Below are 19,418 nucleotides of genomic sequence, written 5' to 3'. Positions count from 1 at the left end.
CTGCGCTCTGCCCAGACTTCTACAACCGCCAGCCTCACCGCCCCATGTGTATCTGTTCAGTGTCACCTGTGAGCTCCTTGAGGGGAGAGCCAAGTCTTTCCACTTACATATTTCCTAACTGAGGGCGTGACTCAAATCAGACATTAATAAATGTGCGTTGGATGAGTGACTGCGAGAACTTGGAGCATACAGTCCTTCTCCGTGGAGCTGACGGTGCCTGCATGAATTGGCCCCACCTTCTACCAAAGATACGCCTCCTTCCAGGTTTGATTCAGCAAGAATTGATTTTCCAGAATGTCATCGCTGAAGGATCTTTACTTACGGGGCATTTGCAATGTCTAGCGTCCTCTCCGTGTAGTTGGGCCTCAGACCCTTCCAGTGGTTTCCTTATTTTCATCCCTAATCAGCCTCCAGTTCCTAATTACTTTTAACCAGTTTCTGCTTGAGAACTATAAGTATATTTCTTGGTCTCTTTTCCCACTGTCTCGCCCTAGGAATGGGGAAAGGACTCCTTTCTTTCTTCTGCCTTTGAAGACCTCTTGGATGATTTTTTTTGATGCCTTGATGCTAGAGAGACCCAAACGCATGGGTGCAGGGATGTCCTTTGGGACGATAAAGACATAAAAAGAAGTGGGGAAAGGTATAGCTCAAGTGGTAGAGCGAATGGTTAGCATGCACAAGGTCCTGGATTCAACCCCCAGGACCTCCTCTAAAAAATAAATAAGTAAACCTAATTTACTACCCTCCAAAAAGACATAAAAAGAGGAAAAACATCTCTGTATGACCATGAAATAATCAAAGCCGATTGAGCAGTGAACTCACACGTAAAAAAGGTGACCTGGTTTACATTAGGTGTCAATGTCAAGTGACTGTAGGAATTTGGAGGGGCAGAGCTCTAGGACCATAGAGAAGTAGTGGGAAAATATCATCGCACACGGGTGATCTTTAGCAAGTGTTCTTTGCAAAACAGACAGTCACAACAAAAGGAAAAGTAGCCAGGAGCAGTACCACTGGTCATGACCCCACCAGGGACCTAATGCCCCAGGGTGAGCAGGTGCAGAGGGGCTCTAACCTCAGGGCTCCCAGAGGGTCTCACCTTCCACCAGGCTTCTCCCGGGCCAGCGTCTGGACACCTGAGTGGGTCATTCATGAGGAGGACCTGCACTTACTGTCCAACTCAGCAATCCCACTCCTGGGTATTACCCTGGAGAAATGAAAACTTATGTCTGCATAAAAATCTGCATGTGTATAAACACACCACTGCTTCTTTATCCAGTCATCTGTCTATGGACATTTAGGTTGTTTCCACATCTTGGCTATTGTAAATAGTGCTGCTGTGAACATTGGGGTATATTATTATATTTAGTTGTGGTCTATGTATACAGTGGAATACTACTCAGCCATAAAAAAGAATAAAATAATGCTATTTGCAGCAACATGGATGGACCTGGAGATCATCATTCTAAGTTAAGTAAGCCAGAAAGAGAAAAAAAAAATACCATATGATAGCACTCATATGTGGAATGTAAAAAAAAGTTGAAAGGACACAAATGAACTTTCTTACAAAACAGAAACAGACTCATAGACATAGAAAACAAACTATAGTTACCAGAAGGGGAAAGGGGTGGGGAGGGATAAATTGGGAGTTTGAGATTTGCAGATACTAACTACTATATATAAAATAGATAAACAGAAACGTCCTACATATATATATGTAGCACAGGGAACTATATCCAATATTCCTGTAGTAACCTATAGTGAAAGAGAATATGAAAAGGAATATATGTATGTATACGGATGACTGAAACATGATGGCCGTGAACCAGAAATTGATACAACATTGTAAACTGACTATACTTCAATTAAAAAAAAAAGAATTTATTTAAGAAAAATCCTCACATGAATGTTTATAGCCACTTTATTCAGAATTAACCTAAACTGGAAGCATCTCAGATGTCGTCCAAGGGTGAACAGCTGAAGCAGGCCCCTGACTGCAGGCTGGTGCCCGGCCGGGGAGGCAGCTGGCCATGGCCATTTGGAACAAACTCGGGGTGTAGATTAGCTATTATTACATTACGAGCCACACCAAAATGAGAGGCTGAAAACAGTAACAATGGTGTCTTCTGCTCCAGAGTCTGCCGTCTTGGCGGGTCTTGGTGAAAACAGCTTGTCTCTGCTGCCGCACATGATGTCAGTGGCTTGCCGGAGGCGGAGGTTTGACTTCCAAGACGGCTCATTGGCCCAATGGCTGGCAGCTTGGTGCTGGCTGTCCATTCCTCCCCACATGGCCTCTCCTTGGGGCTGCTTGGGCTTCCTCATGGCATGGTGGCTGGGTTCCAAGAGCAGCTGTCCCAAGAGTTGGGCAGTGGATGCTCCCAGCTTCTCAAGGCTGGGATCCAGAAACTGGCCCTGCATCATTCCAGCACTTTCTGTTGCAAGCAGTCAAGGAGCCCAGATTCAGGGGAGGTGACGCAGACCCCCACCTCTCGATGAAAGGAGTGTCACCTTTGAGAGCCATATTAAAAAAACCCATCATGCTTACCATTTACCCTCAGCCCTACTTGAGACCCCAGCGCCACTGAGACACGCACTGAATGTCTGCGATAATGATGTGCAGCCTCACCGGGCACCATCTACCTGCATTGGGCGAGACTGTGCCTTCCCTCTTCCCTCTGCCTCCACCTCTCACTGCCCTCGGAGGCCCAGACCCAGCCCTGGCCCCCACTTCTTGTGGGATTCTAACATGAGCGGGGGTTGGGAACCTCAAAGCATCAATAGTGAAGTTTACAAAATGTACAACATCCTGGAAGGCACTGTTGTATCTTTGTTTTCCTTTTCCTAAGCTAGATTTACTGACTTGTTTGAGCGTAGTAGGGACTGCAATAGATATTTTTCGAGTGATGTAGAAGTCTTTCCTGTTTTGACAGGGGTGGGGTTGGTGGAAGAGTGCAGGAGGGAACCAGGAGGGACACGGGTGTGCCAGTAGCAAGCAATGTAGGGCCCTTACATGAATGAGTAAGAGGAACACATTCACACTGAGCTTTGGGTGGCTAGCGATGATTCTGCATGTCTCTCTTCCTAGAGGAACTGTGTTTTAGACGCATTTACTTAACCAGAGTTGCATGCACTCCAAACAAATTAATCCCTAAAATTTGAGACCTCAAGGATTCAGCTATGTTCCTGGCTGGTATGGTTGACTGGTACTGTGTCTGATCACACAGATGATTTGCCCAGAGCCTCATTGTGTCCTGTGAGACAAACGTGGTGCCCTTTGGGGTGAATTTGGGCAGAGACCTCAAGTTTGAGATAATCTGATTGAAACCTTAAATTCAAAGTTATGAATTGGGAGTTTTTCTAGTACTTTTTGGCACACCATCCCAACCCCAAATTTGTCTGAGTCTTTCATATTTATCCCTGGAATCCTCTCTTTTTTTTTTTTTTCCTGCTGTCAGTGAACCTATCCTTGATAGAAGAAATTAAATCATACTAAAGTATTAATGGCTACCAGGAGCTTGGTTTGTTGCCCTTCCCAGGGAGATACTTGCAGACTCAAAGGTGATACGAGATAGGGTATTGTCAAAGGAATGAATTTCTAATGCTGAAATTTACTTAGGAAGGAGACCAAGAATGGGAAGATTTTTGAGGGAGTCCCCAGACACTCAAACCTTAATAGAGAGAAAGACCAGTGAGTGACTGGGAAAGTCTCTGGGTTACTTCCAGTTCTGTTTCGGCAGTGACAGTACTCATCTCACCAGGTTACCTGTTCCCCAGTGCTTAGGGTCCTCCCTGTCCATTTCTCTCCTGCTTTGCCCCAGTGATGCCAGCCGGCTTACTTTTTAGCAGTTGAGTGTGCAGCCTCTGTACATATCAGCTATTATATCTGCAGAACTGCAGAGTATTTTACGAGTAATCAGTTCATGCAGATTGCACATAAATCATGTCTGTACTGGCCCTTTGGACACTAATGTTCTCCTTATTAAGGCATAAGTAAACCTTCCTGTTCTCATCCATCCTTCCAGACTCTTTTTAATTACTGAAAAGAATAGCCTGGCTGTCCCTGCACCAGCTTCTTCCACGCCCCTCCCTCCACAGCCTCATGGCTTTTGTGAGGTTCCTCTAGTTTTTTCTGGAACTCGCCAAATTGCCGTAGGAAGCTGGGTACCTTGTGAATGGATCAAGCGGGAGGAAATTCTTATCTTGAAAAGGAAGTGGCCACCACGTTTCTGTTGGTGATATTCTTGGCTAGTTAATATTTTGTGAAATATGTCCCGATAACAGCACAGGGGCCCCGGAGAGGGGAGAGATATTGATCATGCTGAGTGCTCAAAAGGCAGCTCTCTCCCACTGAAGTCTGGGGAGAGGCTAAGACGGCATTTCATGAATGTCACTCTGCCTAAATAAACAGAGAACCCTCGTTGTCTTCAATCCCCTGAAGACTGGATGCCCAGCCTGCCCTCGTGTGCACGTTCTTTTCACATTTCTCCATTTTCTTCCAAAACCGTAGCCACAGATCTGTGCTCTGATACACGTGGGTTTCTGCTTCCAGTGTCTTCGGCCCTGCTCTTAGCATTCATCCAGTCTTCATGGGTCTGGAACGACCCTCCCTGAGGATTGGACGCGTACCCTGTCCCTGCAAACCTTTGGTCTAAAAAAGAATACACAGGGACTTTTAGACCAGGCCCATAAAAATACCGCCATCTGCTTTTAGAAATGGCTGGGGAATGTAAATTCCTGTCTAAATGATTCCTGTCCAGGGTAGACAGGACTTGGGAGTTTGGAAATTGTAACAACAACTCATTATCTTCTCTTAGCAACCACAGCCAAGTGACACATCTCGTTTTTTTTTTCTTTTTTCAGATGGGCTGACAACATAATGCCCCATTATTGCTTTTTAAATCCTATTTTTTAATACTGTATATGGGTTCTAGTGGAACCGAGGCTCTCTGAGGTATTATTTTCCCCAGATAAGGGAAAAGATGATATAAAACAGGTATGTTTCTGGTGTCATTTCAAAATCACAGGCTGGCTGGTAATGGTATCTTATCAGTGAGCGGAGCCAGCCTGAGTACTGAGCATCTATCCCCTGGTGTTCAGGCCGCAGGCTAAATTGTACTCTCTGTTTCAGGAAGGCTGAGGTCCTTCATGGGTTCTTCAGGGAAATGATGGGGGTCTTTTCTACGACGGTGTTTAAAAACATCACCTCAGGAGAAAAAAAATCATCCCCCTCTTTTTTTTTTTTTTTTTTGCTGACAGCTGCTGAAATGGGTTGCGGATTGAACAAGTTGGAGAAACGTGATGACAAACGGCCTGGAAACATCTATTCGACGTTGAAGAGGCCTCAGGTGGAAACCAAGGTGGACGTGTCCTATGAATACCGCTTCCTGGACTTCACGACCTTAAGTGCCAGTGAGGATGGGGCTCAGCACCGGGCCGGGCGGGGACGCGGCTCAGCTCAGTGGTGGGAGCTGCTGGGGGAGGGAACTAAAGGGCTGTCTAGAAGGCACTGCTTACAGAAATAAAAATACAGATTTTTAGGTGACATCTTTCACTTTTTGAATGCTAGCAATCCATTTAAGTGGTTACAAATTTAAAAGCATGTGTGAGCCTAATAGCACAAGTGGGTGGGTTGAGTTTGGCCCATGGGCCGACTCATTTGCAGACTCTGCGTCCTGGAAGCCACGTGGGGATGGACAGTCGGCCCATCACCTCATATGAGCCGCCCGTCCCCCCCAGACCCCCCTACCCCTTGTCCGCCGGTGTCTTTCCAGACTGTTCGTCCATTGGGCTTCGCTGTGCCTTGCCCCGGCGTCCCAGTGGCCCCGGGGTGACTGGCGAGTGCGGGTCAGTGTTTTCATCCCGAGCATTTGCTGAGCACCGACTGTGTGCAGAGAGTTGGGAGGTGTCGTGGGGAAATCAGGTAGCAGGTCCTGGTTTACATAAACTTCCTACCCAGCCGGAGAGGAGACTGACACACGGAAAAGCCCAACGGGGAATAATTGCAAGTGGGAACCACAGAAACTAGGTTTTCGGATGGCCTGCAGTGTCCTCTCCATCTATGTGTGTGGGAAACAAGATTGAAAGGAAATACAGCAGAATGTTAAATGCTGATTGTCAGGTGCTGAGATTATGGGGGAATTCTTTTTCTTTTTTTCATTTTTTTTTTTTTGCACTGTGGTTACATTTCTTTTATTACTGAGAAGAGAACTTTTAGCTTTTTTTAAGAGTTAACTTCCAGGAGCACGTGCCCTCCTGCCACCCTCTGCTTCGTCCCTCCTCTCTGAACTGTTCCCCTGGCCTTCTTCCTTGTTTCTCTGCTGCCTTGTGTACCCACACTGCTTTCTTTGATTGAATTACCTGTTGTTTTCTGACTACGAAGTAGACATAGGTCCATCAAAACAAGTTAGGAAAACCCTGGAAAAACTCCAGCTGGTCTCCCAGCTCCTCTCCAGGTCCCGTCCCTCTTCTGCTCAGAGCCCTGCTGGGGCTCCCCCACCCCAAAGGGCACCAGCCTCCCTCTGCCTCATCCTCCTGCTGTTTGTCCTGTGTATTCTGCCTGTTTCCCACAGCCCCTCAGGGCCTTTGCACTGGCTGTCCCCTCTGCCTGGAAGTCCTCCCAGATAGACCCTTGGTTCAAATCCTTATCCCCCTTCTCTCTGAAACCTCCTGACCTCCTACCTGTTGAACATTTCTAGCTTCCCCCAACTCCCCAGCCCTTTCCCCTCTGGATTTTCTCTGTAGCACTTCCTGCTGTCAACGTGCTATTTACTTTGCTTATTGTTACTCATTTCCTTGTTTATTGTCTGTCTTCCTTCATTAGAAGGTAGACTCCCTTCTGATGAGTGCGGGATTGTCTCTTTTATCCTCTGCTGTGTCTTCAGTGCTGGAAACAGTGCCTGACACACAGTAGATAATCACTAAATACTTGCTGAATGAGTCCTTGACTTACATTTTTATATCCTACTTTTTTGCAACTTAACATCCTATAGTGAGGCACACACCCTGGCGTTCCAGATGTTTCCCAAAACATGATTTAATGCCTACATACGCTTTAATCACTCAGGGTGCTGTAATTTATTCAGGGTCCCCTTTCATTGGACATGTGAGTTGTTGCAGGCTTTGGGCTGTTATAAATAATACTGTGATATCCAGTGTGGTACATACATCTTGGTGTGCATTTCTGATTATTTCCCTGGGAATAACTGAGTTGAAAGATATGACTGTTTGAACTAATTACCACGTCGCCCTCTAAGTGGGATGTGCTGGGTAGGGTACAGCACAAATCTGATCACACCGAACCCTTTGGCTGGTTTCCTGGATAAAGGATGGGGAGATGCCAGCTGGGGCTCAGGCTCTGCGGACCCCTTCACTTGTGCGTGGAGGACCAGGTGCCTGGGCCCTTGGCCTTGCTGGCTGTCCCCACCGGGACCCTCCCTTCCAGTGCAGTCAGAACCCTCCTCCTGCCCAGGGCCTGCCCCACCCTCACTGTTGCCAAAATCGCACCCACCTGAAGTTGCTCCTTCTGGACATGCGTCCCACCGGAATGGCTCTTTTCTGCACGCCTGCACTTGGTCAGTACCATCCTTGTGACACTTTAATTCCGTTGTATGTGAAACTCAGATGAGTGTTTCCTTGGGGGCAGAGCCACGCCCTGCGCATTCTTTCTGTCCGTCTTTCTTGTCCGCGCTTTCTGGCTGGGAACGGCGGCTCCTCAGTGGCAGGGTTCCGGTCCACCTTCAGAGACCCTGTTACACCTGCTGACTCTGGCCCTGGCTGCCTCGCAAGTCCCTTCCCAGGAGTTCTGATGCGCTCTTCCGTTGCTGCTCCAGAATGGAGCCGACATTTGTTGAGAGCCTGCTGTATGCCAGGTCCTGTCGGAGGGCGTTAGCTCCCTGATCTCATTTCTTTTTTAACTTTTCACTTTCCCAAAGTATGATTTAAGCAGCCTACACCACTCCCATGTAAAGTGTTCAAACCCATGGAACCACCTCATCGAGATGCTGTCCATTCCTGTCACCCTAAAGTGTCCTGCTGCTCCTTTGGGGTCTCTCCTTTTCCCCAACTCTCTGTCCCTAGACAACCAGCGATCTGCTTTCTGCCGCTGATTTTATTTGCTGGAGTTTTCTATAGATGAAATCCTGTGGTACGGAGTCTTTTGGGTCTGGCTTTTCCCGCTCAGCTGACTGACTTTGCGATTCGTTGTTCATGCTGTTGGGTGTGTCAGTGGTTCATTCCCGTTGTGCCTCTGACTAGTCGTCTCATGTACGGATTTATCAGTGTGTTTTTCCATTCACCTGTTGACGGACATCTGGGTCATTTCCAGTTGGAGCTGTGACAACTTAAGTTGCTGTGAGCATTCGTCTTCGTGTGGCTTCTTAAGTCCTAGCACCCATTCCTTTCTTGCAGGAGAGGAAACAGACCCTCTGAGAGGTTAAGTAACTTTTCTAAAGATGCAGTGCTTGGAAGTGGCTGGGAAGAATTGGAACCTAAGTCTCTTGGGCATCCAAGCTCTTGTGCCTCATAAACCGCCAGGTGCCAGACAAACAGGCGTTAACACCAGGCAGAGCGTACTGACTAGAAAGCTTGTGTTGTCACGTAGAGGGGCCCCAGACCCCTCCTCCCTGTGCAGTGTGGGCCTTTGGGGATTTTTAAGGAGCATGCAATGTGCTTATTGTTGTAGAGACGGTGCTCATCTGACTTGAACAAATGACGAGCTGGGGCGAGGGTGTCAGCCCACGTCCACCTGCTAGCTTAGGCAGGAAGGGGACCACCTGCACTTTTACCAAAGTCCAGGTTTTATTTGTCCCCTGCTTCTAGAGCGCGGTGCTGCTGTGGCTGATACTGGAGGACGCAGCCTCGCTGGTGGGGCTGGTGGGGCTGGTGGGGCTGGTGGGGGCGGAAAGCAGCCGGGAAGTCACAGTGAAGCAGGGAAGCTGCCCCAGATCTCAGTTCCGGGTGATCTGATTGGGCCTTAAATTTTCAACTAATTCTGGTCACCAAGGGGTGAACCTGCCCTTTGGTGGGTTTCATCACAAACGGGGGCCCATAAAACATCACAATTTCTACAGAATGGTGCCTCATTATCCCTTTGATGCGTGCATTTTGCCAGCTTCTCTGTGCCGGGTGCTCTCACACGGCTGGAGGTCTACCTGTGTTGACACAGAAAACAAACTTACGGTTACCAGCTGGGGGAAGGAGGGGGAGGGATAAATTAGGAGTTCAGGCAGATACACACTACTATATACAGCAGAGAGAAACAACAGGGTCCTACTGGATAGCACAGGGAACTCTATTCAATATCTTGTAAATAACCTATAATGAAAAAGAATCTGGAAAGGAATATATACATATGTATAACTGAATCACTATGCTGTACACCAGAAATTGACACAACATTGTAAATCGACTGTATTTCAGTTAAAAAAAAAAAAAAGGGAAGCTACTGGCGTCAGGTCCGTGAGAATCCACTGTGCTTTTTGTGTGTTTGGTGTGGGGACAGTGGGCACAGTCAGTGACCTGTCTGATGAAGTTAGTACCCGAGGCATGATCTTTGCTTGACCTGTCTGGTCCTCCACCGTCCAGTACAGGAGCTACTTAAATACAGTCATTGATTACAACTGAGTAAAATGAAAAATGCAGTTCCTCTGTCACCCTGGCCACACTTCACGAGGGGCCAGAGGCTACCCTATTGGACAGCGCAGGCGGAGAACCCAGAATCACAGGAGATGCTGTTCTAGTTGGCTTTTGAGGGAGGAAACTTGGTTCCAGGTGTGACTCTGCATCTCTCGTGCAGGTGGATGTAGTATTTTTATTATGAAAGTTTGCCCTGGGCTTCACTGGGAACCCTAGGATGACCGTTCATTGATTCCACAAATACTTACTGAATGTCGACCAGAGCCAGAGGTGGTGTGCTGAGGACACACCGGTGAACCAGACGGGGGCTCCCACTGTCATGTTGTCCTAGGCAGCTCGCCTGCCGTCACGGAATGTTCCAGACTGGGCGGTGTAAACCACAGGTATTTATTGTCTTACGGATCTGGAGGCGGAAAGTCCGAGCTCAGGGGGCCAACATGATGGGTTTGTGCTGAGAGGGCTCTTCCTGGCTTGCAGACGGCCGCCTTCCTGCCGTGTCTCCACGTGTCTGACAGAAAGTGACCCCTGCCCTGTCTCTTCCATAAGGACATTAACCTCAGAGTAGTTACTTCCTTACTCCAAATGCAGTCACGCTGGGGGTTGGGGCCTCCACATGCGAATTTTGAAGGGACACAGTGCGACCCACAGCACTGGTCTAGCCCATGAGTCCGCATTGCTTCAACAGCTTTTACAGGTGAAGAACCAAGTGATTGTAGTTCTCGATGCTAGCGTGCTGGTGACAGAGGGGATGTGGTGGCCCATAGTCTTGTTGGAAGTGTGTGTGTGTGTCAAGGAAGATTTGAGATCTGCAGGTGGATTTGGAGTTAGCTGGGTGGGAGAATGAGGGCGGGGGAGGGGATCTTTTCAGGCAGAGGGGACAATGTGTGGGAGGGACCAGAACATGGAGACCACATTATGTATGTGGGAAGCTGGAGGTGGTTCAGGTTGGTTGGACTGTGGTCTTCGGGGGGAGTGAATGAGGGTCAGATGACTAAAGGTCTTAGGTCTTAGGTTAAGGAGTCTGGGCTCTCTCAAGAGCCGTGAAGGCTTTTAAGGCGGGGTGAGGGTAGGTGACATGATCAGATTTGTGTTCTGGAAAGCCCACTCTGGGTTTAGAATGAAAAAATGTAGAAGAGGGGAGGGTATAGCTCAGTGGTGGAATGCGTGCTTAGCATGCACGAAGTCCTGGGTTCAATCCCCAGTACCTCCATAAAAAAAAAAAAAAGATGAAAGAGATAAAACTGAAGAGAAAGGAAACCATTCGGAAGCCATTGCAGTCATCAGGCAAAGGGTGAAGATGGCCTCAGCTGAAGGAGTGACAGGAGGGACAAGAGAACTGGGCGGAGCCAAGAGATCAGATGGTGGGCCCAGTGGCTGACGGGCAGGTGACGGGGCGGGGAGTGGGGGAGGAGGGTTTGCTGGGCATGGGGTTGCTCTGATCCCGCTTTAATGCATTTTCAGATAATGCTCTCACTTGGTCATCCAAGTAGCCCTGAGAGCCAGACGGAAGATATTTTTCTCTTTTTTTTCAGATGAGAAAATTACCTTGACAGGTAGTAAGTCATAAGTGGGAACAGAATCAGTGTTTGAACACCCTTCACAGAGGATTTTTTTCCTGCATCTGAAGGAGAGCTTAGTGCTAACCTGCCAGGCCTCCTGATGGTGTCTCAGTATAAAAGATAACTTTATTGGAGGGTGTGGAAAAGAATAACTTTATTGAGGTATAACTTACATTGAATAAAATACACCCATAAGAAGTGAATGGCTTGATGAGTTTTGGTGCAGGTAAACACGTGTGTGATTGCACCACGTTCAAGATGTGGACCTTTTGCGTCACCCTAGAAGATTCCCTCATGCCTGCCCCCGACAACCGCTCATCTGCTGTCGCTGTAGGTTAGTTTTGCTTCCTTTAGAGCAACCTAGGAGTGGAACCAGACAGGAGGCATTCTTCGGGGACTTCTCACACTCAGCATGATGTTGTCAGGATTTGCCCCCTGCCCTGGTCTCCATCACGAGCTCGCCTTTGTGTTTCTGAGTAATACTCCATTGTTTGGCTGTGCCGCGATTGGTTTAATCGTTCTCCTGTGGACCGGCTTGGGCTGTTTCCTGTTTGGGGCTGATTAGTGAAAATGCCGCTGAGAACATTCGTGAACATGTCTCATGTGGACACATGTTTTCATTTCTATTGGGTAAATAGGTCAGAGTGGAATTAATAAGTGTGTGTTCCCTTTTGTAAGAAACTGCCCAACTGTTTTCCAAAGTAGTTCTACTGTTTTGCATTTCCAGCTCCACGCGTGAGAGTTGGTAGCTTTGTTTTTCACATGTCATCACTACAGTTGCTCTTCATTCATCACTTAGTGTTGCATTTAATCAGTTTTTTTAATTCATTTTAAAAGTTTTTTTTTTTAACTGAAGTGTAGTTGATTTATAATGTGAGTTTCAGGTGCACAGCAAAGTGATTCAGTTCTCCAAATACATACATACATATATATATATTTTTTCCAGATTCTTTTCCGTTATAGGTTACAGGAAACGAGTCAATTTCTCACATTTATCAGTTTTCAACAAACTAGCAACAGTCTTGTGAGGCGGGGGGGGGGGTTACCTCCGTGGAATAAAAGGGTGCATCGAGATCTTGAGTTTGGAGAAGTTTTACAAGTAACTTGCCCTAGGCCACCGAGCTGCTGGCTGTTGGTAGCAAGCTCCATCCTGTTACTGAACTGACGAGCCTTCACTCTGGGCTCTTTGGTTTTTCAGTCTCCTACATGCTGCGCTGGGTTTAACCCGAAGCGAATCGCTGCACTGTGAAAACATTGAGAAGGACCTCGTGCCCCTTTGCCCGTCTCCTTCAAGCTCATCTCTGTTTCTCCTCTTAAACTCTGGCTTATAAAACATTCCCACGACACACATTACAGTTTCTAGCATCAGCTCCCATTGCCACATTTTTTAAATTCCCATCTTAGTGGTTTTCCTGTCTAAGAGGTCTTGAAGAGCTGACCTCTGGGATTTTTTTCTGTGACATTTTGCTGACCAGGCTCATACTTGGATTTTGGCTGCCGGCATGTTAGCCTTTAGATCTGAATTTCAGTTTTGGGTGGTCGTAATAATAACCCAGGGTGACATTCATTATGCAAAACGTGTATTGTGTAATGAATCAGTTAAGGGTCCGGTTTTTATTTCGCTGCTGGTCTGGGGAACCTTATCCCAAAACACGACGGCAGAAGCAGCTGACACTCGTTGTCTCTTTCAGTTGTCTGTCTAATCTCTTTACAAAACCAGGAAAAAGACTAATCTAAGAAGATGAATCACAATTTACATTAAGGTGTAAAAACTTAACAGGTGAGAGTGTTTTGGGGCTAAGAGCTTGGGTGCCCAGTGGCTTGTTTTAAATCCCCGCGCTGTTAGCCTGCCTGCCTGACTTCACTGGTCGTCCAGGGAGGGAATAAGCAAGTTCTAAGGGAGCATCGAAAATAATGTTGGCCTCTGGAGAAAGACTGCGGGCCTTCAGAACTCATCATTTCCTAAAAGAGTGGTTCTCCAGCTTGATGGTGAGTCAGAATCACCTGAAAAGCTCTTTACAACCCAGAATCCTGGACCTCAGAATTCCTGATGCATTGAGTCCGGGGCAAGGCTTGGAGATGCGTTTGTAACAAGTTCCCGGGTGACGCTGACACTGCTGGCCTGGGGACCACACTGAGAACCTTCAGAGACCAGATGGGACTCCAGATTTCTTTTTTTTTCTGAGTGGAGATGGCAGAGAGAAATGATAGTGGTGTTATTTTTTAAGTATAAAAGAAATTGAGTAAATATTTGCATACATAACTCTATTTTATGAGCAACTCATATTTTATTTCCCTGAAGAATTTATTGCAATATATTTGGAAGGACAGGCCATACTCCTAAAACTAAAATACTACCGGTTGACACAATGATTCTCAAACTTTGCTCCAAAAAATTTGCAGGGAGGACCCCGGGCGCAGCAGAAGGAAGAGGGGTGAGAGGTGGGTTGAGGAAGGCTTTCGTGCTCCTAACAGGTGTGTTGCCCGTGGTCCGGGGTCTTGGAAGAAGGGCCTTGACTAGAGAGAATGCCTTTCCCATTGTCCAGGGGGAAGGGGGAGGGGTAGCCCGGCTAGGGGACAGTCAGTCATCTGGCTGTGGCCGCCACACACTGGGCATTTTAGGGGTCCAGTCCCCCACCACAGCATCTAGATAGACCTTTGTGTTTGTTTGCATGGCTCTTCACCGCGAGCTGGAAAGACTCCACAGTAGAAGCAGATCTGGGGGCTGTGGCTGGGCCCCGGTGGTCATGTGGTCCAGCCTCCTCCTTGGCCCCTTTCTGGAAACCTTGGCCTCAGTGAGGTCTCCACCACCTCTGTTCCCTGCGCCCCTTTTCTGCTCCTTTGCCTTGCCCTGGCCACTCTGACCAGGCCCCGTGGAAATAACCTGGAGTCAACAACCTAGACTGAGTGGTGATGGACTGAACTTGAGTCTGTGATGGATGAGGGGGCTGGCTAGGAGTGACCCCCGCTCGGCTGCAGGGGCCTGCACGCAGGCATGAGTCCTGCTTTCTGGGAGGCCCAGCGTAGGGTAGGAAGCTTCTGGAAAGGAGGGGAAGGACTTGGGGGATGGGCGGTTATTTGCATTACAGGAGGAGTCTTGGTTTAAAGTGGGTTTCGCCACGGGGTTCCTTTAGTGGAGCCTGGAGTGCCCTGAAGTGTTTGTTTTGCCATCCATAACGAGGTATTTATTACCTCTCTCTAAAGATGATACCTGCAGTTTAGAAGTAACAAATTCATCTGTAACGTGTGCCGCTTTTCAGCGGAATTGAACAGCAAGTCACTGATGTTGGTGGCGTATTTTTCTCAGGGAAAACAAACAAACAAGCCTGGAAGCAAAATGTCGGAAGCCAGGAAGGAGGGGAGGCGGATGGAGAGGTGGGCCCAGGGCAGCCCTTGATGGGACCGCGTAAGGCAGGAGGGCCCCTGGCGGCGGTGGAGGTGACTGTTCCCGTCCTCAACACTCAGCTCATCCCTGAGGGAGGGTCCTCCTGCTGCAGCCCTAGCCTCGTGGCAGGAAGGCCGTCTGCTTCTGTGTCCTCTTGGTTTGCTGAGGATCCTTGCAGGTGACAGGGTGTAAGGAGAGCAGCAGACTTGGATGATGATGACGACATTATTATGATTATTATCGGTAATGGTAACAATGGTGACGACTGCTAATGAGCCATGCATCATGCTTAGGGTAAATTAATCTTCAGGGGATCCTGATTTTCCAGATGAGGACATGAGGCTCAGAGAGGTCACCCAACCTGCCCACAGTCACACAGCAAATATGTGATGGGGTTAGAATCAGAACTCAGACTTGCCATCTTCAAATCTTTGGTTCTTAAGCGATGCTGCTGGTACCACACATCTCTCAGGTACAGCTTTGAGGCTTGGTAGGCTCTGATGTGTCACGTCTGAATGTTGGTCTTTCTACTCTTGGGGACCTAGAGTGTATGGGGGGTATGATATAAAAACTGGTTCCTACATTGGGGTTCGGAAACCACATTACGATCATTGTGCCTGTAACCTGCCAAGAATCACCCCTTTTCTTATTTGCCAAGATCACGAATGCTGGTGAATAACCCACTGGAGAAGAGTGTTGCGTTGTATTTGTTGCTGATTTTAAAGTCGGGCTGTTTGATCTCTAGCTCAGATCTGGAGGCCAGGTCTGAACCTGGGCACGTGGGGGTGGACGCCACGTGGTCTGCATCCTGTCAGCGTGCCAGGCTCAGAGCTCAGCCCGTGCTGAATATAGACTCTTCCTTTGCTGAAAATAGGATGTGCAGAGGGTGGGGAAGCAGTTTTCTCTCCTAGAAAATCGCTCCTTGCTCCTCTAGGTTGCACTGACTTCTGTGAAACCATCTGTTCCTTCCAGTGTAATTTCCAGACAATTAGATTGAACAGTCTCTTCTGCCCCATGTTTGGCTTCTGTTTCCTCTCGCTGTTCATTAATAAATTGTGTAGCAGGGTTTTCACAGGTAGGGGGTGTGTGTATGTGTATATTTATTTAATTTCAGTTGGGACAACCCTGGTCGAGCACTGTGAATTTATTTAATTTCCTACTCATGTTTCATTTTTGGTTTTCGTTTCTGTAACTGCTAAGAGTGGGTTGCATTTTTTTTTTCGCTTGTTTTGTGTTTAAGACTCAAGAAAGGAAGTCAGTTGCATGAGTTATGAGTTGAGGTTTGGGTTGGGGGTGGACCCCAAACAGACCTTGTCTTTAAACAGAAGGTACAAAGAGCGGTAGGGATGTGGGTTCTCATAAACCCTGTCTGACTGCAGATAAATACACTTTTACAGAATCTGCGGGGATTTTGAAAGATAAATGAGATAATACGTGTGACGTGGCTTTAAGCTTTTCTGAGCAAAGCTACGAAATACATCTTCTGTATTGTTTTTGCTTTTGAGAGCACAACCAAGACTGCTCTTCGTATTAATGTTATTGTTAAATGTTCACTAATGGAGGTAATAAGATTAGATTAGAAAGGAGGGCATTCTTTGCATTCCTTCCTTGATGTAAAAACTCTTTCTGCTCTTTTCCCAGCTACTCCAAATCCAGACCAAGAAACAACTCAGTCTTGTGTGAAAATGGACTCAGGGTGTGTGTGTGTGTGTGTTTAAGCAGTAAATTTTCAGCAACTTAAGGCTGCCTTCAATAAAATGAAATTCCTTGGCGATGACTGTTATCTGTCAAAGCAGAGCCAAATTATTTTTCTGTAGGGATTCATAAAAAGCAGCACTGTGGTGGTGGTAATAATTTTTATCTAATTTGGCTAAAACGGAACAGAAAACAAGTTAATGTTCGAGGCACCCTACTAATGATTATTAGCGATAGCGCTCCAAAGAATTTTTATCAAGCGGCTTTCTCCAGTGTTTTGACCAGATTTTCCTGATACTTTGGAAGAAAGGGGGCCTGTTGCATTTTATCTATGAAATATTTTCAAGTAGTGTGAGAAGGTAGGTGATTCTGCCTTCAGGTGGCTTGTCACTGCCATTGAGTCTAGAAAGTCATTTCCTCAGTCTCATGTTTCAGACATGCCTTAAGCTGTTCTTTGTTTGCAGGTCCCACCTCTTGAAAAATAGAAGTTAGGTAAGCAGTTGGTCCCCACTGGAGTCATCAGCAGCTGAGGGTTGTTTCCATCTCGTTGCACAAGCATGCTTTTCAGGCGCATGTATACAATTCATTATGAGGAGGGTGCGTTCATTTGACGGCCTTACTGGGCCCTCTGAAAGGAGGAAGAGGATTTTGCCAGGTGGGTATCCCAGGTGGGAATTCAGAGTTGCTTGGTAAGCATGGACACAGCATGGCGCCATATGGAAGGTATGTTGCCTTTGATGCAGGGTTGGTAATGTGCTCCCAAGGGAGCTAGCGCACTGGTGGGGTAGACTTTCCTTAGTGGAGAAAGCAGTCTCATCTGACACAATTGATTCACTGGCTTGTACTGATTACCTGTTCTTTCTCAGGCTCCAGGCTGGGCCTGCAGAGGTGAGCAAGGTGGCGAGGTCTCTCAACGTAGGAACCACTGTCTGAATCATCCCCATCTATTTCTCCATTAGGAATGTCCGAGCCCAGTGTCTGTTTTCCGGTATCTGGAAACCAGTCCAGGGCGGCCATAGCCTTAACAGATGGTGTGTTATCTTGCAAAAGCATCTCCTTCGACTTAGTGTGATTTATCTTCGACCTGGTGGCCTGTGCATGGCTGGTGATTTGTCTACTGTTTGGTTGGGGCAGGAGGGCCCTGGAAATCCTCCACCAAGGCTGATCCCTGGGCCCACCAACCTGCAGCTTGGAAAACCCCTGGGCTAGTGCCTCAATTGGACCAGCTTCCTGGGGCTGAAGGACTTGTCTGGGCGCCTGATGTCCACAAGCTGGGCTTGGGGGACTTAATCGATCCGTCCAGGACACCTTGGGCACGTGTCCCCACACTCTCAGTCCATCATGGCTTTCTTGGTGAGAAATGGTGTGTTCTGCTCGAGTGAGATGGACCTGGTGAAAGGAAGGTGACTGCTGCTCTGCCAACAACTTGGGCTGACTGAGGTGATGCAGAAACACGACCAGGAGTGAGGAGACAGGCATGGAACATTCTCTGGGTCACCTTGCTTTATCCTCCAAACTGGTGGCCCAGCTGCCCCTTGTCAAAGCACTGTTTTTTGCCCATCTGGAGACTAAATTAAAACAAAAACCTGTTCTTCTTTCTACCTGGTGATCTCTTACCATGGACCTTGTGTAAATGGATTGGACCCAGATAACTAAAAGCCAAGGAAACTTTTCTCCTAATATCCTTTAGTTTCTTTGCTGTAAGTAAGACGTCAGAGGTGGCTTAAGGCAGGTTATGGGGGCCAGTGCCCCAGAGAAGTGAACCAGCCAAGGTTTTGGTCTCTGAAATGGGCAGAATCTTGCAGTCCCAGACAGAGCTTGGAGTTGGGAGCCAAGTTAATGGAGGTAAAAGCAACTTTAAACTCAGCTTTTCTGCTTATTTGTTGTGTGATGTTGAGCAGCATGGTAGGTCCCCTCCAGGGAGGCCCCCAGCACTCCCTGCCTCCTGGGGTTCATGCCCTTGGGGAAACCCCTTCCCTTGGGTGTGGAAGCACCTAGTAAGTTGCTTCTAGTGAGTAGGATGCTGTGAAAGTGATGGATGTCACTTACAGGATTGGGTTATGAGAAGACGGTAGCTTCCATCTTGGATTCTCATTCCCTTGCTCACTTGCTCTGACAGAAGCCAACTGCCCCGTTGTAAGCTGCCCACTGGAGAGACCCATGTGGCAGGGAACTGCCAGAGGCCTCCTGCTAACAGCCAGTGAGGAACTGGGCCTTGCCAAGCAATCCCCAAGACCCTGAGCCCTGCCAACACCGGCATACATGAACTTGGATGTAGGTCCTCCCGCAGTGGACCTGGAGATCCCTTCCACCCGGACTGATGCCCTCAGGCCCCCATGAGAGGCCTTGAGCCAGAGGCACCCATCTAAGCTGCATTTGGATTTCTGACTTTTTTTTTTAAAGAAATCACCAGATTGAATAATTATAAAATATGTACAGAACTTGAACATTCCCATAAGATACAATTCAGGTCACAATTGAATTATACATGTAATGAGATATTTTGATACAATGGAAAAGCCTAGTTGGTTTTTTTAAAAAGTCTGTAAACCATAAAAGATAAAAAGCATTTAAAAATACACTACAAAATTCTAACCAGTAGGTTTAAATTTTGATTTTTTTAAAGTGAGGTAATAAATGTTTGTTTTAAGCCACTGCGTTTGGGAATAATTTACTAGATGTCATTAAATATCTGATACCGGCAGTCTATGTTAAAAGTCTTACTCCTCTGGGAGGGGCAGCGTTGTGAGTGGGTGAGAGCACAGACTCTTGAGCCAGGCTCAGATTCTGGTTCTGCCATTGATTGGCTGTGTGACTTTGGGAAAGTCACTTAACCTCTCTGTTCAGTCAGTTTCCTCATCTGCAAATGGAAGATGTAGTTTTTTGGTTTCTAGCCTCTATATTTGAAGAAGACTAGCTTGAAGAGGGTGCATGGGTTTTAATTGACACAACCCACAGTTTTTGCCACAGTGAGTAGAAAGAAGGGGCCGTAGTAGTAGCTTTTGTCACTCTCTCAAGCCTCTTAAATTCCCTGACCATTGGGCTGAGAGCAGTTTTCCAGGGGAGGGGGCAGCTAACTAACACAGCACCTGGGGGATGGGTGCAGAGATTCCTTGAAGAGAGGCCTTCTACAGGAGTGGTTGCTACAG

The 19,418-nt window shown here is 47.4% G+C and overlaps 1 protein-coding gene across 2 annotated transcripts in view; it reads left to right on the top strand.

Annotated features, from left to right (window-relative positions):
* The window catches only part of RFTN1 (raftlin, lipid raft linker 1), a 177,046-nt gene that overhangs the window by 12,950 nt on the left and 144,678 nt on the right, over nt 1–19,418 (top strand). For both annotated transcript variants that reach the window (XM_072945905.1, XM_006205325.4), the window contains exon 2: nt 5,254–5,406. In XM_072945905.1, the coding sequence (XP_072802006.1) occupies nt 5,262–5,406 (145 nt within the window). In that variant the 5' untranslated portion in view covers nt 5,254–5,261. The remainder of the gene's footprint in view (nt 1–5,253; nt 5,407–19,418) is intronic.

Source organism: Vicugna pacos, chromosome 1 (genome assembly GCF_048564905.1).
Source record: "Vicugna pacos chromosome 1, VicPac4, whole genome shotgun sequence".
Lineage (NCBI taxonomy): Eukaryota > Metazoa > Chordata > Mammalia > Artiodactyla > Camelidae > Vicugna > Vicugna pacos.
This window is presented reverse-complemented; position numbering and strand designations above follow the sequence as displayed.